We start from the raw sequence: 18,818 nt of genomic DNA on the forward strand, positions 1-18,818 counted from the left end.
GTAATGGCAAACTTTCTTCTTCTTCTTCTTAATTGGCGCGATAACCACTTACGCGATTTTGGCCGAGTTTAACAAAGCGCACCAGTTGTTTCTTTCTCGTGCTAACCGGCACTAGTTGGACATACCAAGTGAAGTCAAGTCCTTCTCCACCTTATCTTTCCAACGCAGAGGAGGTCTTCCTCTTCCTCTGCTACCCCCAGCTGGTACCACATTAAATACTTTCAAAGCCGGAGCGTTTGTATCCATTCGGACGACATGACCCAGCCAGCGTAGCCGCTCGATCTTTATTCGATGCGCTGCGCAGTGTATTTTTGCCACGAAGAAGTTCCTCATAAAAGAAAATATCTGCCATTCGGAGTCGGCTTGAAACTGTAGGTCCCTCCATTTGTGAAACAACATCAAGAAGCACACCACAAATAGGAGGAGGAGCTCTGCCAAACACTCAAAAAAGGGTGTACGCGCAAATTATATGATGGAGGTTGAATTAGTTTTAAAGGTGACACACAGATGGTGCTATTTATCACTTTATCGCGTTGGCAATACTGAATATATATTCATGACAAAGCCTCATCCCTAGGCTTTGTTTATCAGTATCTGTCATTTCGCTGAAGTTAAACAACGCAGTGTTTTCGTGCTCCGCGTATGTCAACTTTCGTGCCGTCGAAACGCAATTTGCGGGAAGCTTTGCTTTTCTGCTTCAATTTGAAAAAAAAAATACAGCCCAAGCCCGTGAATTGCTGCAGGAGGCCTACCCAGACCATACTCCGTCGATTTCAACATGTGAGTACTGGTTTCGACGATTCAAAAGTGGTGATTTTCACACCGAAGACAAGGAGCGTCTTGACCAGCCCAAAAAGTTCGAGGACGCGGAATTAGGGGAATTGGTAAACGAGGACTCGTGCCAAACCCAAGAAGAGCTTGCTGAATCATTGGGCGTTGATAAATCAACCGTTTGCAAGCGTCTAAAAGCGATGGGAATGATCCAAAAGCAAGGACATTGGGTCCCGTACGAGTTGAAGCTGCGCGACGTCGAACGGCGATTTTTTACGTGCGAATTGCTGATCGAGCGACAAAATCGGAAGGGTTTTTTGCATCGGGTGGTGACTGGCGACGAAAAATGGATCCACTACGATAACCCAAAACGCAAAAAATCATGGGGTTTGCCCGGCCACGCATCAACGTCGACGGCCAAGCAGAATATTCACGGCAAGAAAATCATGCTCTGCATTTGGTGGGATCAGGTCGGCGTCGTATATTTTGAGCTGCTCCAACCGGGCGAAACAATCACGGGGGATCGTTACCGACTGCAATTGATGCGTTTAAGCCGGGCATTGAAAGAAAAATGGCCGGAAACGGTAAAAAGGCACGACGAGGTTATTTTGCAACATGACAACGCTCGGCCGCATGTTGCTCAACCTGTCAAAAAATACCTTGGAACGCTTGGCTGGGAAGTGTTACCCCACCCGCCGTATAGTCCAGACATAGCTCCCTCCGATTATCATTTGTTCCGGCATATGAGTCTCGATTTGGCGGACCAGCGGTTCTCCTCGTACGAGGCTACCAAAATATGGGTTGAGTCATGGATAGCCAAGCAGCGGCCAGAATTTTGGAGAAACTTCATCCGGAAATTGCCCGAAAGATGGGCGAAAGTTGTAGCTAGCGATGGCCAATACTTCAAATAAAATATTTTGTACCGTTTTTTCACAATAAAGCCCCAAATCTTCGAAAAAAACCTTTGAAACTAATTCAACCTCCCAATATATAGTAGAGCTTCTCAAACAATATTGCTGGAACTATTTTCGAGCAAAGTTATAATAACGAGATCCCAAAAGTTCAGAGATCGTAACAATTTCATAAATGCACATCTCTGATATATGTTTTTTTTTATGAGGAGGAAGCATCGAAGGCTTTACCCCGTCAGTGTGGGATCTTAACCCGAACTAAATCTCCTACTATTAAAGTACCGATCCCCCGGTACTACCGTCACGTATTTCGTCGGGATGCAAAATGTCACAAGCTGCATCTGCCTATTACCACCACTGTTAAGTCATATCTGAAGAGAACCACCCCTGTCGGATCTATACGCCCCCTCTCCCCATGACCCTGTTCGTTACCATAGAAAAGTTAGTTTCTAATAGTGGTATCGTCAGTTTACCTGCATTTTTATCTCTGGGTAGATGTGCTGCTTCATGTTCTTATTTGGCGTTCGTGCATCCTCCTTGCCTGCTCGCTATGCCGGAGTTGCTGCATTATTACAGCCGCCATGTTGCGTGTACACACTCAATTGCTAATCTTTTACACATACCTTATACATATTATTATTTTGTTGCTAGTTTGAAATATGCGGCATAAAGTATTTGGCTGACCCCACTTTTAAATTTAAATTAAATGAAGAAATTTTGCATGTAAGAAATTTTAGAATTGCAATAATTTTTCCTGTTCAATTAACTATACACTTTTACAGTGGATTTAGTTTCCGAGGTGTGCACGAATGCTAAACTGCTGGCGTACAAACATTTCGAATAATTTTTTTCTTACATTTTCGCGTTTTATATTTTTGGGATTGGCAAAATGTGTGAAATCGCATGCCGTAGCAAATCAACAGTAAATTAATTCACATCTGAAAATTCGATTTTATTGAAGGCCGTACACGTGTGTAGTTCAATGAAAATTAAAGATTTTACGATTCGCAAGAAGCGCTGCACAGTGGTCGAAATGAGCGATCTAGCGGGATTTTATTAACACTTAAAGTTGTGAAATGTCGCCAAAATTACTCTTCTTTCCCTAATCAATAATCTATTGCTTTAAATCTATCCTTTTTTGTCAAGTGCAGGCCAAAATTTTCTTGCCTGTTCACACTGCATACTGAAACTAGCTACAATAAAAAAATTCAAGTTTAGTTTAATGAAAGTGTTTTAGTTTAAAATTAAAGGTATGAAATGACTAAACAAATGTGGTTTTGTGATATGTGCGTATATTTCTTTAATTATAAGTTGTAGTCAAAGTTAACACTTGTAAAGTTTCCTAATGCGAGTTTTTCAGAGAGTCGAACTTACGAAATTCCAACGTATTGAAGCTAATCTTTATTTTGTTCATTAATGTGACTAATTGTAATCAGCTGCTATCTTTTGCAATATTTAATGATATTCAACTTTTTAAGAACAAAGTCGGTTATCAAACGACACTTAATTATTGTATTGTAATATAGCACGATGAGGGAATTCCTTTAGAGAAACTCTTAGCCGTGGAGTCATTTATATTTGCTTACTTATCGATGCCGAAATATATGTAGATATGAGATTAAAAATTTCAACAGCAAATTAGTAGAGAAGTGGAAGAGAAATCATAGAACTCCCCTTTTTTGTTAGTTGATTCGAAAGTTAGCCCTAGCTGAAAGGAAAAAGAGTTCGCATATTACAAATCTAAAACAGAAGTTAACAAAGTTTCTTCCATTACTAACCAAACCTCTACGAAGTAATATCTTACTGTAGCGGCGAGCTCCAGGCTATATAAAGCTGGCAAACAAAATGCGTGCAAAGTTGTGCCAAAGAGGGGTTGCGTCAATTTTAATGTTCAGTTAAGTTTCACATGACAATGATTGATGGCAAAGTGTTCAGTGTGATTGCGGAGTCGCCATCCAAAACTGACTGTCGTGGGAACGTTTTTGAGTATATCTCGCATATTTCTTATAGGTTATCAATAAAAAAACGTGGCAAAATCGAGATGCAGACAAAGATATCGCAAAACAAAATAAGTGAAGAATTCAAAAAAGTTTAAAAGAACATATTCCAATGGCTGGTTCACGCAACATTAACAATGGCCATACAGGCAAGCGCTTCTTCCATCAACCACAACTAGCACCTCAATTAACTGGTGTAAGCGATGAACTGATTTATAGATTCAGTGTGATTGTACTATTTCTTGTAGATATTGGATTAGTATTAAACCTTTTCGATTCCTCGCTATAAAAATAGTAGAATTCGTAGTTAAAAAAGTTTTTTGGCTCTATATGCCCAGCTCTGTACATAAAATTCTAATTCACGGAGCTGACATTATAAATGCTATTCCCCTTCCAATCGGGCAAATGAGAGAAGAAGCAGTGGAAGCTAGAAACAAAGGCTTCCGAAATTATTGCAAGCATCATACAAGAAAATTTTCATGAAAAAACAATATGGAAGATTTAATGAATGCCCAATCGCGTGATATCGCCTTTATCTAAAAGCAAAAAAAAATATTGCAGCTTCTTTTTGATGAAGATAGCGATTATGAGAGATTAGTTCAGATGAAAGCAACTTAGACTGTGACTAAAAAATTAATAAAATAAAATATAAATAAGTTATAAAATAAAAAATATATATATTTTTGTATTGCTTGTTAACTGTCATAACATTGCTTATTTCATATAATCTATGTACAATGTCAGAACATCATTAAAAATATGCCACTCAACTGCTATACAAATTGAAATAAAACCATTTAAATACAGTTTTGGTTTTTACAAATATTCCAGAAAGTGTACTTCGTATGTCATAAAAAAAGGATGAGGAGATATGATTATTAAATTCCACTGTGCGTTGGCAGGAAATCTTGAAGCGCTTGGTTTTTTGTTTTCGCGCTTCTCCAGTTAAATACACTTCAAAGCAATTTTTTATGCCAGCCAGCTGGATTATTTTGGATTTATATAGCAATATCGATATTTATTTTGAGTCGAAATAAATATTTAAATCGAAATAAAGCTGATGTAATTTGCATACTTATGGCAGCTGTTTTGTTTTTTTTTTTGTTTTTTGTTTAAAAAGAATTTGGAAATGTTAAAATAATTCAATTGTTTAGACAAATGTGCTTGGATGGTAAAGTAAGAAAATGTCTACAGCATTTTGTTTAAGTAATTTGTTCTTGCTACACTCTTCTATGCCCACAAATTAATTGATTTCTTTGTTTCTTTGTTTGCTACGTTTGATACTTACACGTTTTTCTTTTCTTATTTCTGAACTTAAAATCTCAGGTGTGTGCTTCATTATTTCTATTTACGTTCAATTTGATATCGATATCATAAACTTATTGAAGCGGCAATTTTATGCTTCGTTAATTTCATTTTTCCCTTAAAGTATTTGGTCTTAATCGTCTGCGCTTGCAAGTTTTGACAAATTTTCACCTTTATTAAAACAATTTCAGCTTCCTTCCTTCTCTGCCTATTGCTTTCTTCGGAAACATTTTCGCTTTGATTGTTGTCTAGCTTCCATTCACAAAAATGTTACGGTTGTTATTTAAAATTGGACACATTATCCACTTGAAGGACTTTGTTTGCGATGAGGTGGATAATTTCTGCACTACAAATTTGACATAAAATCAATATGAATTAATTTCATCTTTTTGTATGTCATAAGCCTATCTAATGCATATCTGAAATTTCTCTAAAAATGTTAAAATTATAAGAATACATATATTGGAGTGGGCAAAGGCGTGTAACTTTGATGTGACGTAATTGGAAATGAGGTTTGTGAGCGAACTAAGAAGAGAGAATGTAGTCAGACTTTGTAAGAAAATAAACGTTAATTCACAAAGAAGATAATAGAAAAGGGAATAGAAAGAAAACGTGTTTTGCATATAAAAAAATGTAAATAAAGCTTTCCAATCAAAGCATTGAAATACGCAATCTCTGTATAGTAGACTAGTAAATATTTTTGCGTTAGAATTTAAACATTCCAAACCATATTTTTGGGTGGCAATAAATGTTGATATTTGAAAACTTTAAATACATAACTGCCATTCCATATTAATTGCAACAAAAAGTGGTGATTTCGTTAAAATCTTGCATTTGTGCCAAATTTATACTTGGAAGTGGACTTAAACAAATTTGTACAGTCTTTTTACAGTATTCATGGAGGTGGTAAAAATCAAAAAAGTCCCTTAAAAATGATACTAAAACCATGATAACATAAGCCAACATTTCCTGTTCCGATTTGCATAAATTGGGTATTGTTGGAGAGGTTATAAGTCAGATAATATTTACATTTGATTATCTTCACAATTTTCCCTTCAAAATATTATTTTTAAATATATAGTTTTAAAAGTTTCGTTTCACATGCCCAACATCATTTCCAAACTTTAAAAATATTGAAAAATTTCCTTTCAAATGAAAACTCAAAGGCTTCAACAGTTATAACTGTTTGAAGGGGGGCAAAAAATATAAGAAAATACTTTCACCAGAAATTTAGACTCTTTCTAAATTTGATATGAGGGCTTGGAGAGGACTTTTTTTCAAATAATTATAGTTTAATCGAAGTAAAATACTATATGAACATTAATAGCTTTAATCACTTTTGTTTTGCGATAAAAATGGGAATTTATTTAAGCGCTTTAATTCACTATTATTAAAATTTTTTATAATTTATTCAGGCTTATAGCTTTCCATGCTATTCAGATTTTATGACGCCTCCTAAAAGTATGCAAATTCACATACATTAACGCTGTAAGGTCGACGACCAATTTGCTTTGCGTTGAACTTTAAATAGTTTACAGCATACTTTTGGGAGCTAGGCTGAAAAACACTATTTGACAACTTCGAAGGTATGCATTTGAGCTGGTTTGTTTGAGCTCGTATGGAAAGTTGACAAACTATGTTGACAGTAATGGCAAAACATAGGTATTATTCCATTCCCTCTATTCATTTTGAAAACTGTAATCCATACAATCGAACTGTGACATGTGTTACAAAAGCACATAACCAATTTCAATGGGACTTGCAACGACATATCTTCATACGTGTATTATAGCCCAGTTTTGTTTGTAAAGGGTGCTTAGTTTAGGCGTAAAGTATTGTCTTTATAGATATCAGTTCAACGTTTTCTAGTAAATTGTCATACAAATACTTGCAGAGTTTATATTTTGAGGAAGTTTATTTGGAAAATCAGTGTTGTATCAAAAATATTTGCAGAGCCTTCCGACGTTTAAGTTTTTTAATGAGGCAAACTTTTGGTCAATGGGCTTCGTGAATGGGCAAAATTGATGCATTTGGAGCGATATTAATTGAAAAAAAACCTAATTATTTACTGAAGTATACCTCGGAGGTAACATGGGACCATATTTGCTAAGCCAGAAGATGAAATCTACGTTGGTTTTCCACATCGATATCGATTGTCTGTGTGCTAATTATGTTAATTTGCAAGGCTACTATAGATAATATATATATTTCTTGATTTATTTATGATTTCTTACAGACTACAACAAAAATTAAACTTTACGATAATAGTTCATACTCGTACTTTTCTATATAATTCATATAAAGGGTGGTTAAATTTTAAGAGCCGATGTTGAATAGGAACCACGCGTAAACGTCAAGTTCTTTTCTACATTTCATTTGACATTTTTCAATTTCAGACTAACTCAATTTGAACCATGGAAAGATACACAATCGAGCAACGCGTAAAGTTATTCAGGCTTATTATGAAAACGGGCGTTCAAATCAAAATGCATTTCGCGCACTTTCGAAGAAAAGCATCTTCAGTGATGAGGCACATTTTCACCCCAGTGGATTCGTCAATAAGCAGAATTACCGCATTTGGGCGAATGATAATCCAAGAGTAATTGCCGAAGTGGTGCGGTTTATGGGCCGGTCAGGCAGTTACTGTGAATAGTGTTCGCTATCGTGAGATGATAACGAACTTTTTACGGCCCCAATTGAAAGATATGGATGTGGACGATATGTGGTTTCAACAGGACAGTGCCACTTGTCACACAGCTAACGAAACAATGGCTCTTTTGCGCGAAAAATTTGATGGCCGAATAATCTCACGTCGCGGCGATGTAAATTAGCCGCCAAGATCATGTGATTTGATACCGTTGGACTTCTTTCTTTGGGGTTATTTGAAAAAAAAGGAGTACATCGATAAGCCAACAACAATTCAAAAGCTAAAGGATGAGATAATTCGGCACATTAACGGCATAGAACCTCAATTATGCCTCAGCGTCATCGAACATTTGGACCATCGGAGGTGTGCCGCTGAGGCCGCGGCGGCCATTTGGCCGATATTTTGTTCAATACGTAATTGAGCCGTACCAATATTATCATAATAAAGAGAAATGATAATAATTTCCTAAAAAAATTGCATTTGATTCAAAATCAATACCGGCCCTTAAAACTGAACCACCACTATAAATATATATTCCTCGATTCAATGGATTTCTATTTGAAATATTCTTCAGCCAAGGTAGTTTTGGCTCACGGCGCCTAATCGGCTGCAAACGACAGACTGAGGTGACGCCTTCATCTTATTCCTAACAGGTATGTACAGCCTGTGATTATTTGGTCACATAGTTCAACTTTTGCCATAACTTCGAAGTTCACCCCCCCAAAAGAATGGATTCGGAAATTGGAATCGTTCTAGCGATGCCGCAGATCCGATCTCAAAAGTGGAGCCAGATGTGTTGTTTCTTAAAGCATATTTTCTTAAAAGAAGCTTTTTAAATAAAAGTGTAGCTCCTTGACTAACAAATGCGAAATAAATACAAGTTTCAGACGTTATAAGAAAATTAGAAAAATGCTGAAAAATCTCGTTGAGTTCTTATAATTTTCTTCACTGACGATGCTGTGATATGGATAACAAAATTTAACATATACACAACATTTGAGGTTTTTGACCTCGCACGTATAGGGAAGAATAGAATACCCCGCAGGTCAAGTAACTGGATACTTGTAAAGTGGATGGTAGTGTTCACTATGATCATCATTTGATGAATGAAGAACTTGTAACTTACTACGAAGTGAATATACGGCTTGTGATCGAATGGCATGGGAGCTTGTAGAATACGCTTCATACTTCTGTAGAATCAGATCTTTAAGGATCCGAACATTTTAAACACATTCTCGCTAAAAGGGCTGATAGATTCCCCTAAACAGCTGGATCATGTAGAGAAATGCTCGAGTGACATTTTTTTAAGAGTGGCCTATCTAACTTTATCCTAATACTAAATACTTTTATTCTCTTCCTAACTGGCGTGATAACCGCTTAAGCGAGTCTTTATAACATAAAAGAGACTTACCTCCGGAGCATTTATATCCATTCCGATGAAATGGCCTACCCAGCGGAGCCGCTGTGTCTGAATACTTCTTCTTCTTCTTAATTCGCTTACGATAACCGCTTACGCGATTTTGGCCGAGTTTAACAACGCGTGCCAGTCGTTTCTTTCTCGTGCTAACCGATGCCAATTGGACACACCAAGTGAAGCCAAGTCCTTCTCCACCTGATCTTTCCAACGCAGAGGAGGTCTTCCTCTTCCTCTACTACCACCAGCTGGTACCACATCAAATACTTTCAGAGCCGGAGCGTTTGTATTATTTCGGACGACATGACCCAGCCAGCGTAGCCGCTGGATCTTTCTTCGCTGCGCTATGTCTATGTCGTCGTAAAGCTCATAAAGCGTCGCTTCATCGGATGTTGTCATCGTCCACTCTTCTGCCCCATACGTTAGGACGGGCATGATGAGAGTCTTGTAGAGTGTTAGTTTTTTTCGTCGAGAGAGGACTTTGAGGACTCTGAATACTTAGTTCAACAAAATAATGCAATGTGTCGAAGTGTGCCGACTGATTGTACCTGAGAAATTCAATTGGCTGCGTATATACTACTATCTGGCTCATCGCATTTATCCTCACTGGCGACTTGAGAGCCCCTACTCGTCACTTTAGCAACCGATAAGCTAATAAGGTTATGCTTGAAAAAGTTGTCAAAATAGACCAACTTCTCATTTGCGAACGTCAAATGTCAGAAAATTTACGATACCACTCGTAAAGCCATGGTATTAAAACATTTTCTTAGCTTTTGTGTTTTACTTGTGTGCAACATGTGCAAACTTCTATAATTTAAGCCAAAACAATCACCCGCTAATTTCATCAATTTACACAGCACTCGGATACCTGTCTCCGCTCAGTATTCCCTATTCACTTTTCTGCTATCGCCCATTTATTCCATTTCGTCTGCATCAAATAGTAAAGAACGGAAAAAGAGCAGTGAAGGAGCTACTCGCAATTCTCGTCCTGGCTTATTAGATTTCTTTGGCATGGCATTTGTACGTGCATACGCTATACTGTTTCTGTATTATGGACTCCTTGCGTTCGTCAGTAACTAACGTGATGTACATTTCTAATGAAGACATGAAGTTTGTTTTGTTATTAGTGTATAAGTAAAGGTTCTGTTGAATGTCTGGGCGGAGTCAAATAACTCAAATCGAGGTATTTGTTTAAATTAAATGTAGAAATCGAATGGGCAGTTTTATTTTCAGACTAAACAAATTTTAAGTGATCAATTCAAATAAAGTTTAATTTACTTAAATTGAGGTAATTTGAAATAGTTTATAGGTTGTAATCTTTACAATTTCATGAAAAATACAAAAATAAAAAATATTAATAGAAATTACATAATCTCAAAGAATAAATTGTTCAAGCAATATTGCAGTTGTTTACGCTGGATGAAGATTAATAGCAAATTTTAGCTCAAGTAATGGGCACTCGTGTAGAATTAGAAAATAGGCTGGAGCGCCGTCATTTGCAGGTGCGTTTAAAAAATGTTCATGTTATATCTTCCCTATAAAAATAGTTGAAAATAATTTTTTTTTTCAGTAAAGGGTATAATAGTTTTGGTTTTTAGTGAAGAGAAGATTAAATAATATTGGCCTGTAAATATTTTGTACCAAATTTACAGAGAAGTGCATTTTTCCCATGGAAATTATATTATTAATTTTCAAACTGTTGGCGGTACGGCTAAATATTAAATAATACATATATAAAGTAGAAAAAGTAATTTTTTGTGGGTGTCCTCATAAAAATACAAAGCCTTTCTACATTTCATAACTTTTAATTCCACTCACAATGCCAAAAGGGGTTCTTAACTGACCTAGTTCTGTAGATACATTTCGCAGAATATAAGATATTAAAAATATATATTAAAAAAAATCAAAACTTGCTAGTAAACTGTTGCAGATTTGGGCTTTGTCAAGCCTGAATAGTCAAATTAAAGAGCAGCGTTTTATGGCAAATTTACGGAGAAACTTAGTTTTTTGCCATATAACAGATTTAGAGGTTGGCATATCGCAAAAAGGCTTTTTTTGGGGACATCTTCATAGAGATATAAAGCTTTTTTAAGTTTCATAGTTTTTAATTCCACTCAGAATACCAAAACGGGCCCTCAGCCGACCTAGTTCTATAGATACATTTCTCAGAATGTTAGAGAATAAAAAAAATATATTAAAAAAAATAAAAAATATTTAAAACTTGTCCGTAAACTGTTGCAGATTTGGGCTTTGTCAAGGCTGTATAGTCAATACAACAAAGTGCAAGTTTCAAGTAACACAATATTTTCACTATGCTGTCATGTCTTTTCTTTCATACAAAGTATATACATGCTCGAATTTTTTATATATGGAATAAAAAGCCTAGCAAAATTCACTGAAATTCAATGAGCTATGAAACTTCAGACCCAGAAATATTCTGAAAATTCTTGCTAAAAAGTTGAAAGTTTTGATGAAATTTCAATAAGTTTTGTTCAAAGTGTGAAATTTTATGTTATATAATTTTTGCAACGAGATGTACATATATAAGAAGAAGTCACAGGAGATACTCTTTTCTTGATGACGACCACGGGCAACGTTTTAAACACTATGATGTGACAAAATTCTTCTGCAATATCCAGTTTCGTAATGAATAAAATACCTCTATTACAGTTGTAATGCAAAAGTGGGTTATGGTGGGAAAGAGACTTCTACTCGAAGTGTCAATTACACCCCAGTGTGTGAGTGTCTAGCCACATTCTAGTTCAAAGCGAGATTCCTTATAACGTCTCGCTGATTTGCGTTCACACTCTGATAAAAGAGAAGAACGGTGTGATCACAGATGGACACGTTACCCTCGCCACAGCAGGGCATAAATTAGAATTTGGATCCATAATCAGAAAATTCAGGCAGTACGATGAAACATCTGCTAAAAGGCTGAGCCTCATCGACTACCTTGAGGTTGCAAAAAAATACAGTCTGTAGCACCTGGTACTAGTATAAAAAATATCCATAGAGCTACAAGGTTTGTATCCTCAAAAACTCAAAATTAAATCGTTCGTGTTGCGTTTGAGATTCACGTACGATTTGTGGACCTACAATCGGCTCGGATTATTATTTTATAGCAGTCAATATCCGCACATGCCTCTACAGCAAAAACTTGAGTCTCGCGCTAGAAGGAATATGCGACATCGAAAAGTTTATTCGCAAATACAGTTCGTTTATTCGCCATCCAACTCTAGCTCCTGTTCTCAGAGTGTGTGAAAAGAAGGAATTTCGGCTGCGATCAGGAAATACTGTAATCGGGAACATAACGAGCGCCATGTAGGATTGATACTGGAAGTAGAGAGAGAAGAAGAAAAAAGAGCGGACGAAGACGAAACAAGTGAATTGGAAGAGCTTCTATTAAAAAATTCGGCAACTTACAAAAGAGTTTAAAACCAGCTAAATTTTCTATATGAATATAGTCGGCGATCTGGTGACTGGTATCTCGATTATGCATAAATTATGTAGCAAAGCTGGAGAAGCTCTTGCTGAATGGTGACAGGATAGAAAAGCGCAGAGAAAGAGAATAAGCTATATCCCGGTCTTCCTTAGTACCTGAATACATGGAAATTTATCCGATTGTGACAAAAAAATTGTTAGCTGAGCTATTCAAAAATGGCGGCGAAGATATTGCAAAGCCCTATCTTCTCAAACAACTTGAGCTTTTTGGAACTTTTCTAGAATGACAAAATAAATTTTTTTCCAAGTAAACTTTGTTTTAGAAAAGTAGATTTTATTCTAAAAAATTAACAAAAAATTTTTATTTTATTGTTGAAAATATCTAAATCTAAATATTCAACATTGGACAAATTTCAAAGTTAAAAATTTTTTGTTTCACATTTTTTTCAGCCTAATTGTTATTATACTCAAATAAAACAATTTTTAGAAAAATTTACAATAATGCCCATACTACTTACTTAGTTCGCTTGTCATGGAATTGCTCTATTTCAAAACTACACACTCATTCACAAACTTGTCATTCATTACTTTTCAAGTACACACACAAATACACACATACACACATACATACATATACCACATAATAGCCACTCATGCGAAGAAAAGTGACCTTACATGCTGCTAACTGATAACCTCCACGTAAGGTTAAGATACCTAGTGTTATCTGAAGGACCAGAATAGGAGAGCAAAAGCAAAACAACAACAACAGCAACAAAAAAGAACATACTTTATACTCTTAAAACTTTTGTATTGAATGAAAAAGAAAGAAAGACGAAATGAGCAAATGGAAATGGCGAACACTAAGAAAAAGAGACTAGACCCTGACTGAGTGCCTACATATGTGTATATACATAAGTACATACATACGAGTATATGTATACTTATTAAAAAGGTATGTACATTTAAAAGTAGGTTGAAGAAGGTTAAGATATTCTGTCTGTCTGACTGTTACTGCCACAAGGGCGGAGGCGCTTTCATTGCCGGTATAAAATCTTCGATGCCTCTTTATGCTGTGACGTTTCCTTTCGCTTTCATTGTGCGTCAGTTCGTTTGTTGTGAATATACAATATATTAAGTACTTGCATGTCTGATTGAATTGATGCGACGTTGGGGAGCGGATGTGGGTGCTTGAGTTTTATGGGAACACTTGAACATCCTACAAAGTCGCACTTGGCACAGTTTCAGCCGACTTTTAAAGCGCTTGACATTCAGACAATATGTTTGCGGTATTTGTAATCGTGCTTAGCGGTAGTTGTTGTTGTTCGTGCATACTTGTATTGTCATTAGTTTGTGTAATTTTTTTCTCTTTTCTGTTTTAGTTATTGATGACCTTTGCTCTTCATTTGTTAGTTTATGTACCTACAGCTGTGTTCACAATAATAGCAGCGTGAAAAAGTACAAAGTTTTCCCTTTCCCTTTTTTTTTATTTAGTGTTTTTTTTTCATAAAAATGTAGTTTATGCAATAATGAAACCGTATAATTTAAAGTCACAGAAAATTGAACGAATTATAATAATATTTCAATTTTTTCATAAAAGGTAAAACTTTTTATTTAAAAAAAAGGAAACCTGTGTATGCAATTTTGTAACCCATTAAATTCTGGAATAATAAAGTGCAAGCTTGAAGAGGCTTAAAAATTGCTTCTGATTAAATTTTTGTTTACTAGCAATCGCTCTCTTTATACAAAATTTCAGGCATTCGTTATTTTTAATTTTAGTTATTAGTCCCCATCAATTTTGTTTTTAATTAGTTAAATTTTTATTTTATTTTGATAAATGTTGTGTTTTTTTAAGAAAATGTGTGTGTAAATGTGGTTTTTGAATACGAGAAAATTATTTCTGTTATTTGTTTTGATTAAACCTCATCCCTAGAGAGCATAATCTGCAGTATTCACATTAATTCATCTGTGATCCCAACATGCCAGTTGAGCTCCGTAGCCCATTTTTGATTTTTCCACTGTATCATATGGTAACTCATTCAGTCATAATGGTATTTTTAACTTTATTTCGGTTTGCCTAATTGCACTGTAACATAAAAAAAATCAGAAAACAATGTTCCGACAATGGATTCCAGTAGTAGGGATAGAAAAGATTATTCGTGTATCGGCGATTTGGAAGTTTTTGTCTGAATTTTATTGAAGGGGAATACGATTTTTAGACTTTTGTAAATTCTTATGGCAAATCGGCATATGAAACTTTGTGATCCTTACATTTTAGATGCTTAATATGTTCAGCTATTATTTATAAAAATAACGAGAAACATTTTTATGAAACAAACTTAGGCGTTTTTTGCCTCTAACGAAATTAACTCTTAAGCACATTTCTCATTTTGACTTGTTTCTGACGCTTAAGGGGAATTTCGTTCTTTGGTTTATTCAAAGACTAGTACATATTTATCCGTTATATCACTGTGATTAATTCCAAATTGCTCGTACGTCTAAATCTTCATATTTCATGAATTATAATCATTCACATTTCAGGAAGGATCTTAATTAGTAACTCTGTTTTCAATTTATTAACTGTTCCCAATTTGTAAACTGTTCCCAAATTATGAACTGTTCCCGATTTATGTAAATTGTAAACTGTTACCAATTTATAAAATGTTCGCCATTTGAAAACTGTTCCAACTTTATGAACTGCTCCCATTTTTAATTACTGTTCCTTCTTATTAAACTGTACCCAATTTGAAAACAGTTCCCAATGTATTAACTGTTTCCTATTTGAAAACTGTTCCTAATTTTCCCGCTGGCTGCTTTTGATGGAACAGTTTTCAAAAACCTTACACAAATGGAACTATATCTGCCAGAAATGTATGTTAATTTTTTCTCAGAGAGAGCTATTGCTTTGTAATGTGAAAGACACTTAGTGAGAAATCGTAAATTCAAAACTTGGCTTGACTCAAATTTATTAATGCTTTTTTATTAATTGATCCTTTAACTTAAAGCAGGAAACCGATCAGATCCTTGAAAATGTGCACACAAGCAAACAAAAAATATTTTTGTAAATAATCTTTAAAATGGAATAGCGCAAACCCGGTTTAGTTCTGGACATCATGTCATACAACCTAATTAATCAGAAATTACCTACCTAATAAGTATTACCTACCCTAAGTACTTGGGACAACTTTCTCGGGAACCTTGTATACAGGCTGTCGGTTATACTAAAAGCCATATTTTCATTAAAAATTTACCAAAAAAAATGTAGCATGAAAATTGTAAAAAGAATCACTGTGTATAAACTTCCTACACTAACTGTATACAAGTTTTTATATATGCATATTAGGGCGGGTCGATTTAAAAATCGCTCATTGCTATTTGAAAATCGTATTCTAGGGATCAAAATAAGAAACTTTGCCGAAGGAATCATACCTCTAAAACGAATTCTGATGTCCCTCAATTTCAAAATATCACCATTTTTGGCCTTTACATGAAAAAATCAGCTAAATGGCTATGTTTTTTCTTTATTTTTATTTATTTATAATAATATTTATTATTTATTTATAATAATATTTATTATTTATTTATAATAATATCTATTTTTTCTCTTAAGAAATTTATTTAGTCAGAACATATGTAAATGAGAAATTTAATTTAAGTGAGTTATAGAAAAGAAACTAAAAAGTTCGACCCAAATTGGGGGACATCAGAATTCGTTTAGAGGTATGGTTCCTTAGGCAAAGTTTCTTATTTTGATCCCTAGAATATGATTTTCACAGAGCAATGGGCGATTTTTTTGCCTCCCCACAAATCGACCCGGCCTAATGCATATACATAATTATATGAATACATATATATGTATAAGTTTATAATACATCCGTGAAAGTACCATTCTTGTTGCCATTGGTACATTTTTGTGTTTTCTACGTTTTCGCTGCGTTTATTCATTGATGAATATCAGTTTTGCTTTTCTCCCTTATCCCCGCTTTACTCTTCAAACTCATATCTGCCATCTCCTCCAACTGATATACTCACTTATTTGACCTCCTTTTATAGTGCTTCTACTCATGCAGCGCTTTCAAACATGTAATATGTATTTCATTCTATAAGATGTATTATATTAAATATTAAAGAGTAAAGATGTGCCATAGTTTTATTATTTATTATTTATCATTTCTTGATTTCATCTTTTATAAATCCTTATTAAATTGTATCACATCAAAAACCATTAAGCATCTTTTCACAAAACCTTTTGTTGAATCAGTGAATAAATAAACTTTTCAATCTCTTCCATTATCAGCCATTCATCAACATTCGTTCAACTCTTCTATGAAATTTTCAATAAATACATTAAGACAATTTTATGTTTCAAGCGACTCTTTCTTAACTACCACAAAATTTCTAAATGGTCTTTGGCCAATAAATTGATTAGGTTAAATGATAACTACCATAAAAGCTTTGACATAATATTGCATCGCACTTTGCATGACAAAATATTGTGTCTTTCAATACAAAATCTACTAATATTTCATTGCCTTTGCCATCTAATAGGTCCCTAAGTGTTTGCACTTGGGTCCCTTAGCAACTTTATTTACTTAACGCTTGCTGTTGATTTGCATTTACTGAGTTGCTGTGTAGCAGTAAATAGGTGTCGTAAATCAATTTGCACAAATACTTATTTGTTTGCATAAACCCTTTTGAGTAATAGTAGTAGTGTTTATCATTGCGGCAACATTACTGCCAACTATTTGAATGCTTATGCCATGCAACAAGTATAAATCGATTTATTTCTGTTTCTGTTTTTTCTTTTACTTACCGCCTTTGGAAGCACTGAATGTGCGCAAACGATCCAAATCTTCGTCATCGTCGCTGACACGCAAATGATGCATTGCGGGTACATCGAGGAAAGCATTTGATTTTCGCTGTGCTGAAAATGTAACGAAAACAAAAATGAAAATAAAATGAAAATATTATAGCTGTTAGTAGTTAAACATTTGTAAATGGATATTTGATTGATTGCTTGTGTTGAAAAATATCTTGAATACTTAACTCTTCTGCCCCATTAAGGTCATTCTATGACTTTTTAAGTATACAATGTCCAGTATTTTCAAAATTAAATTAAACAACTAAACATTAACATATATTTTTACCATATCCTAAATATTAGGATTTTTGGTACACGAAAAAATATATTGTAATTCCAGGAAAAACTGTAATTACCCCTTATACTGTGCAGTATATGTAAAGCCAAATGTTAGCTGTTTTATCTTTTTTAATCATTTTATGTAGGTTTATACCGGTCTCACTTATGTAGTCTTTGTGATGAAATACATGGAAGGCCCATATTTTGCACTATTATGTCTAAAGCTACAGTGAAGAATGGCTGTAGCTTTGTAATAGAGAGGACCTCGTGAAATACGTCAAGTTTCAAAAACTGCGATGGTTCGGTCATTTTACTTGCACGAGAGATAACCGCCCAAGAAATCAAGCATGTGAATCAACCCCGTAGAGCCTAAAGCACGAAGACGTCTAAGACTAATATGGTTTGAACAAGTTCTAATGGATCTGAGAACACTAGGGTTATAAACTGGAGAACTGTTATCGAGGATCGAGATGTATTGAAGCGAGTAGTGAACGAAACTAAAACTCACTCTAAACTGTCAAGCTGACCGATGATGATGATGTTTAGAGGTGGTTTTGCAGATGATAAAGAAATTTGTAGGTCATTGAGGGTCACTGATAAGCTGGCTTCTATTCGGAATTTTTATGAAAGATTTATTTGTTTGCACTTTACGAGAACGTAACTGTAGATGAAAGTCTAATCTCTTTTAAGTGTAGATGCCCATTTGTAGTATACATACAAGCTTGTTGTGAGTTACAAGCTTGTGTAGCGCCTATATTGGCCCAAAATTGTATCCCAATTTTCAAATTTATTTAGAAAAAAAGTCGACAAGCTCACAGCAAGTGAGAAATCAAGGACAACGCTTTGTGTTGGATTTGGTCAATTGGGGGCCGTAATACTAGAACCGACAATTTATTTGCAACATATGAAAGATTACTCTTGTTGGCACCTTACGAAATAACAGAAATTTTCTTTCAATATCCAATATTAAAAAAGAGAGGCTGTAGATTGTCTGTTTTTACAACTGCCTGAGGTTATTGCATATTAAAACCGCATAACAGGATATGCAGTTACAATTGATCATTTGGCAGAAACATACCTTTGCACACGGCAAGTAAGGTGAAGACCTTTTAGCTTTGTTAAACAATTTTATTAATACTATATATCCGCTTTTAAATCCTTGTTTTGGATGAAGCGAAAAGTTTTCTTAGAAAAA

General features: G+C 34.9%; 1 protein-coding gene across 2 annotated transcripts in view; it reads right to left on the reverse strand.

The window, feature by feature from the left end:
• Positions 1–18,818, reverse strand: part of LOC128865897 (GTP-binding protein RAD) — a 187,385-nt gene that overhangs the window by 45,742 nt on the left and 122,825 nt on the right. For both annotated transcript variants that reach the window (XM_054106292.1, XM_054106293.1), the window contains exon 4: positions 17,297–17,407. In XM_054106292.1, the coding sequence (XP_053962267.1) occupies positions 17,297–17,407 (111 nt within the window). The remainder of the gene's footprint in view (positions 1–17,296; positions 17,408–18,818) is intronic.

This window comes from Anastrepha ludens, chromosome 6 (assembly GCF_028408465.1).
Source record: "Anastrepha ludens isolate Willacy chromosome 6, idAnaLude1.1, whole genome shotgun sequence".
Lineage (NCBI taxonomy): Eukaryota > Metazoa > Arthropoda > Insecta > Diptera > Tephritidae > Anastrepha > Anastrepha ludens.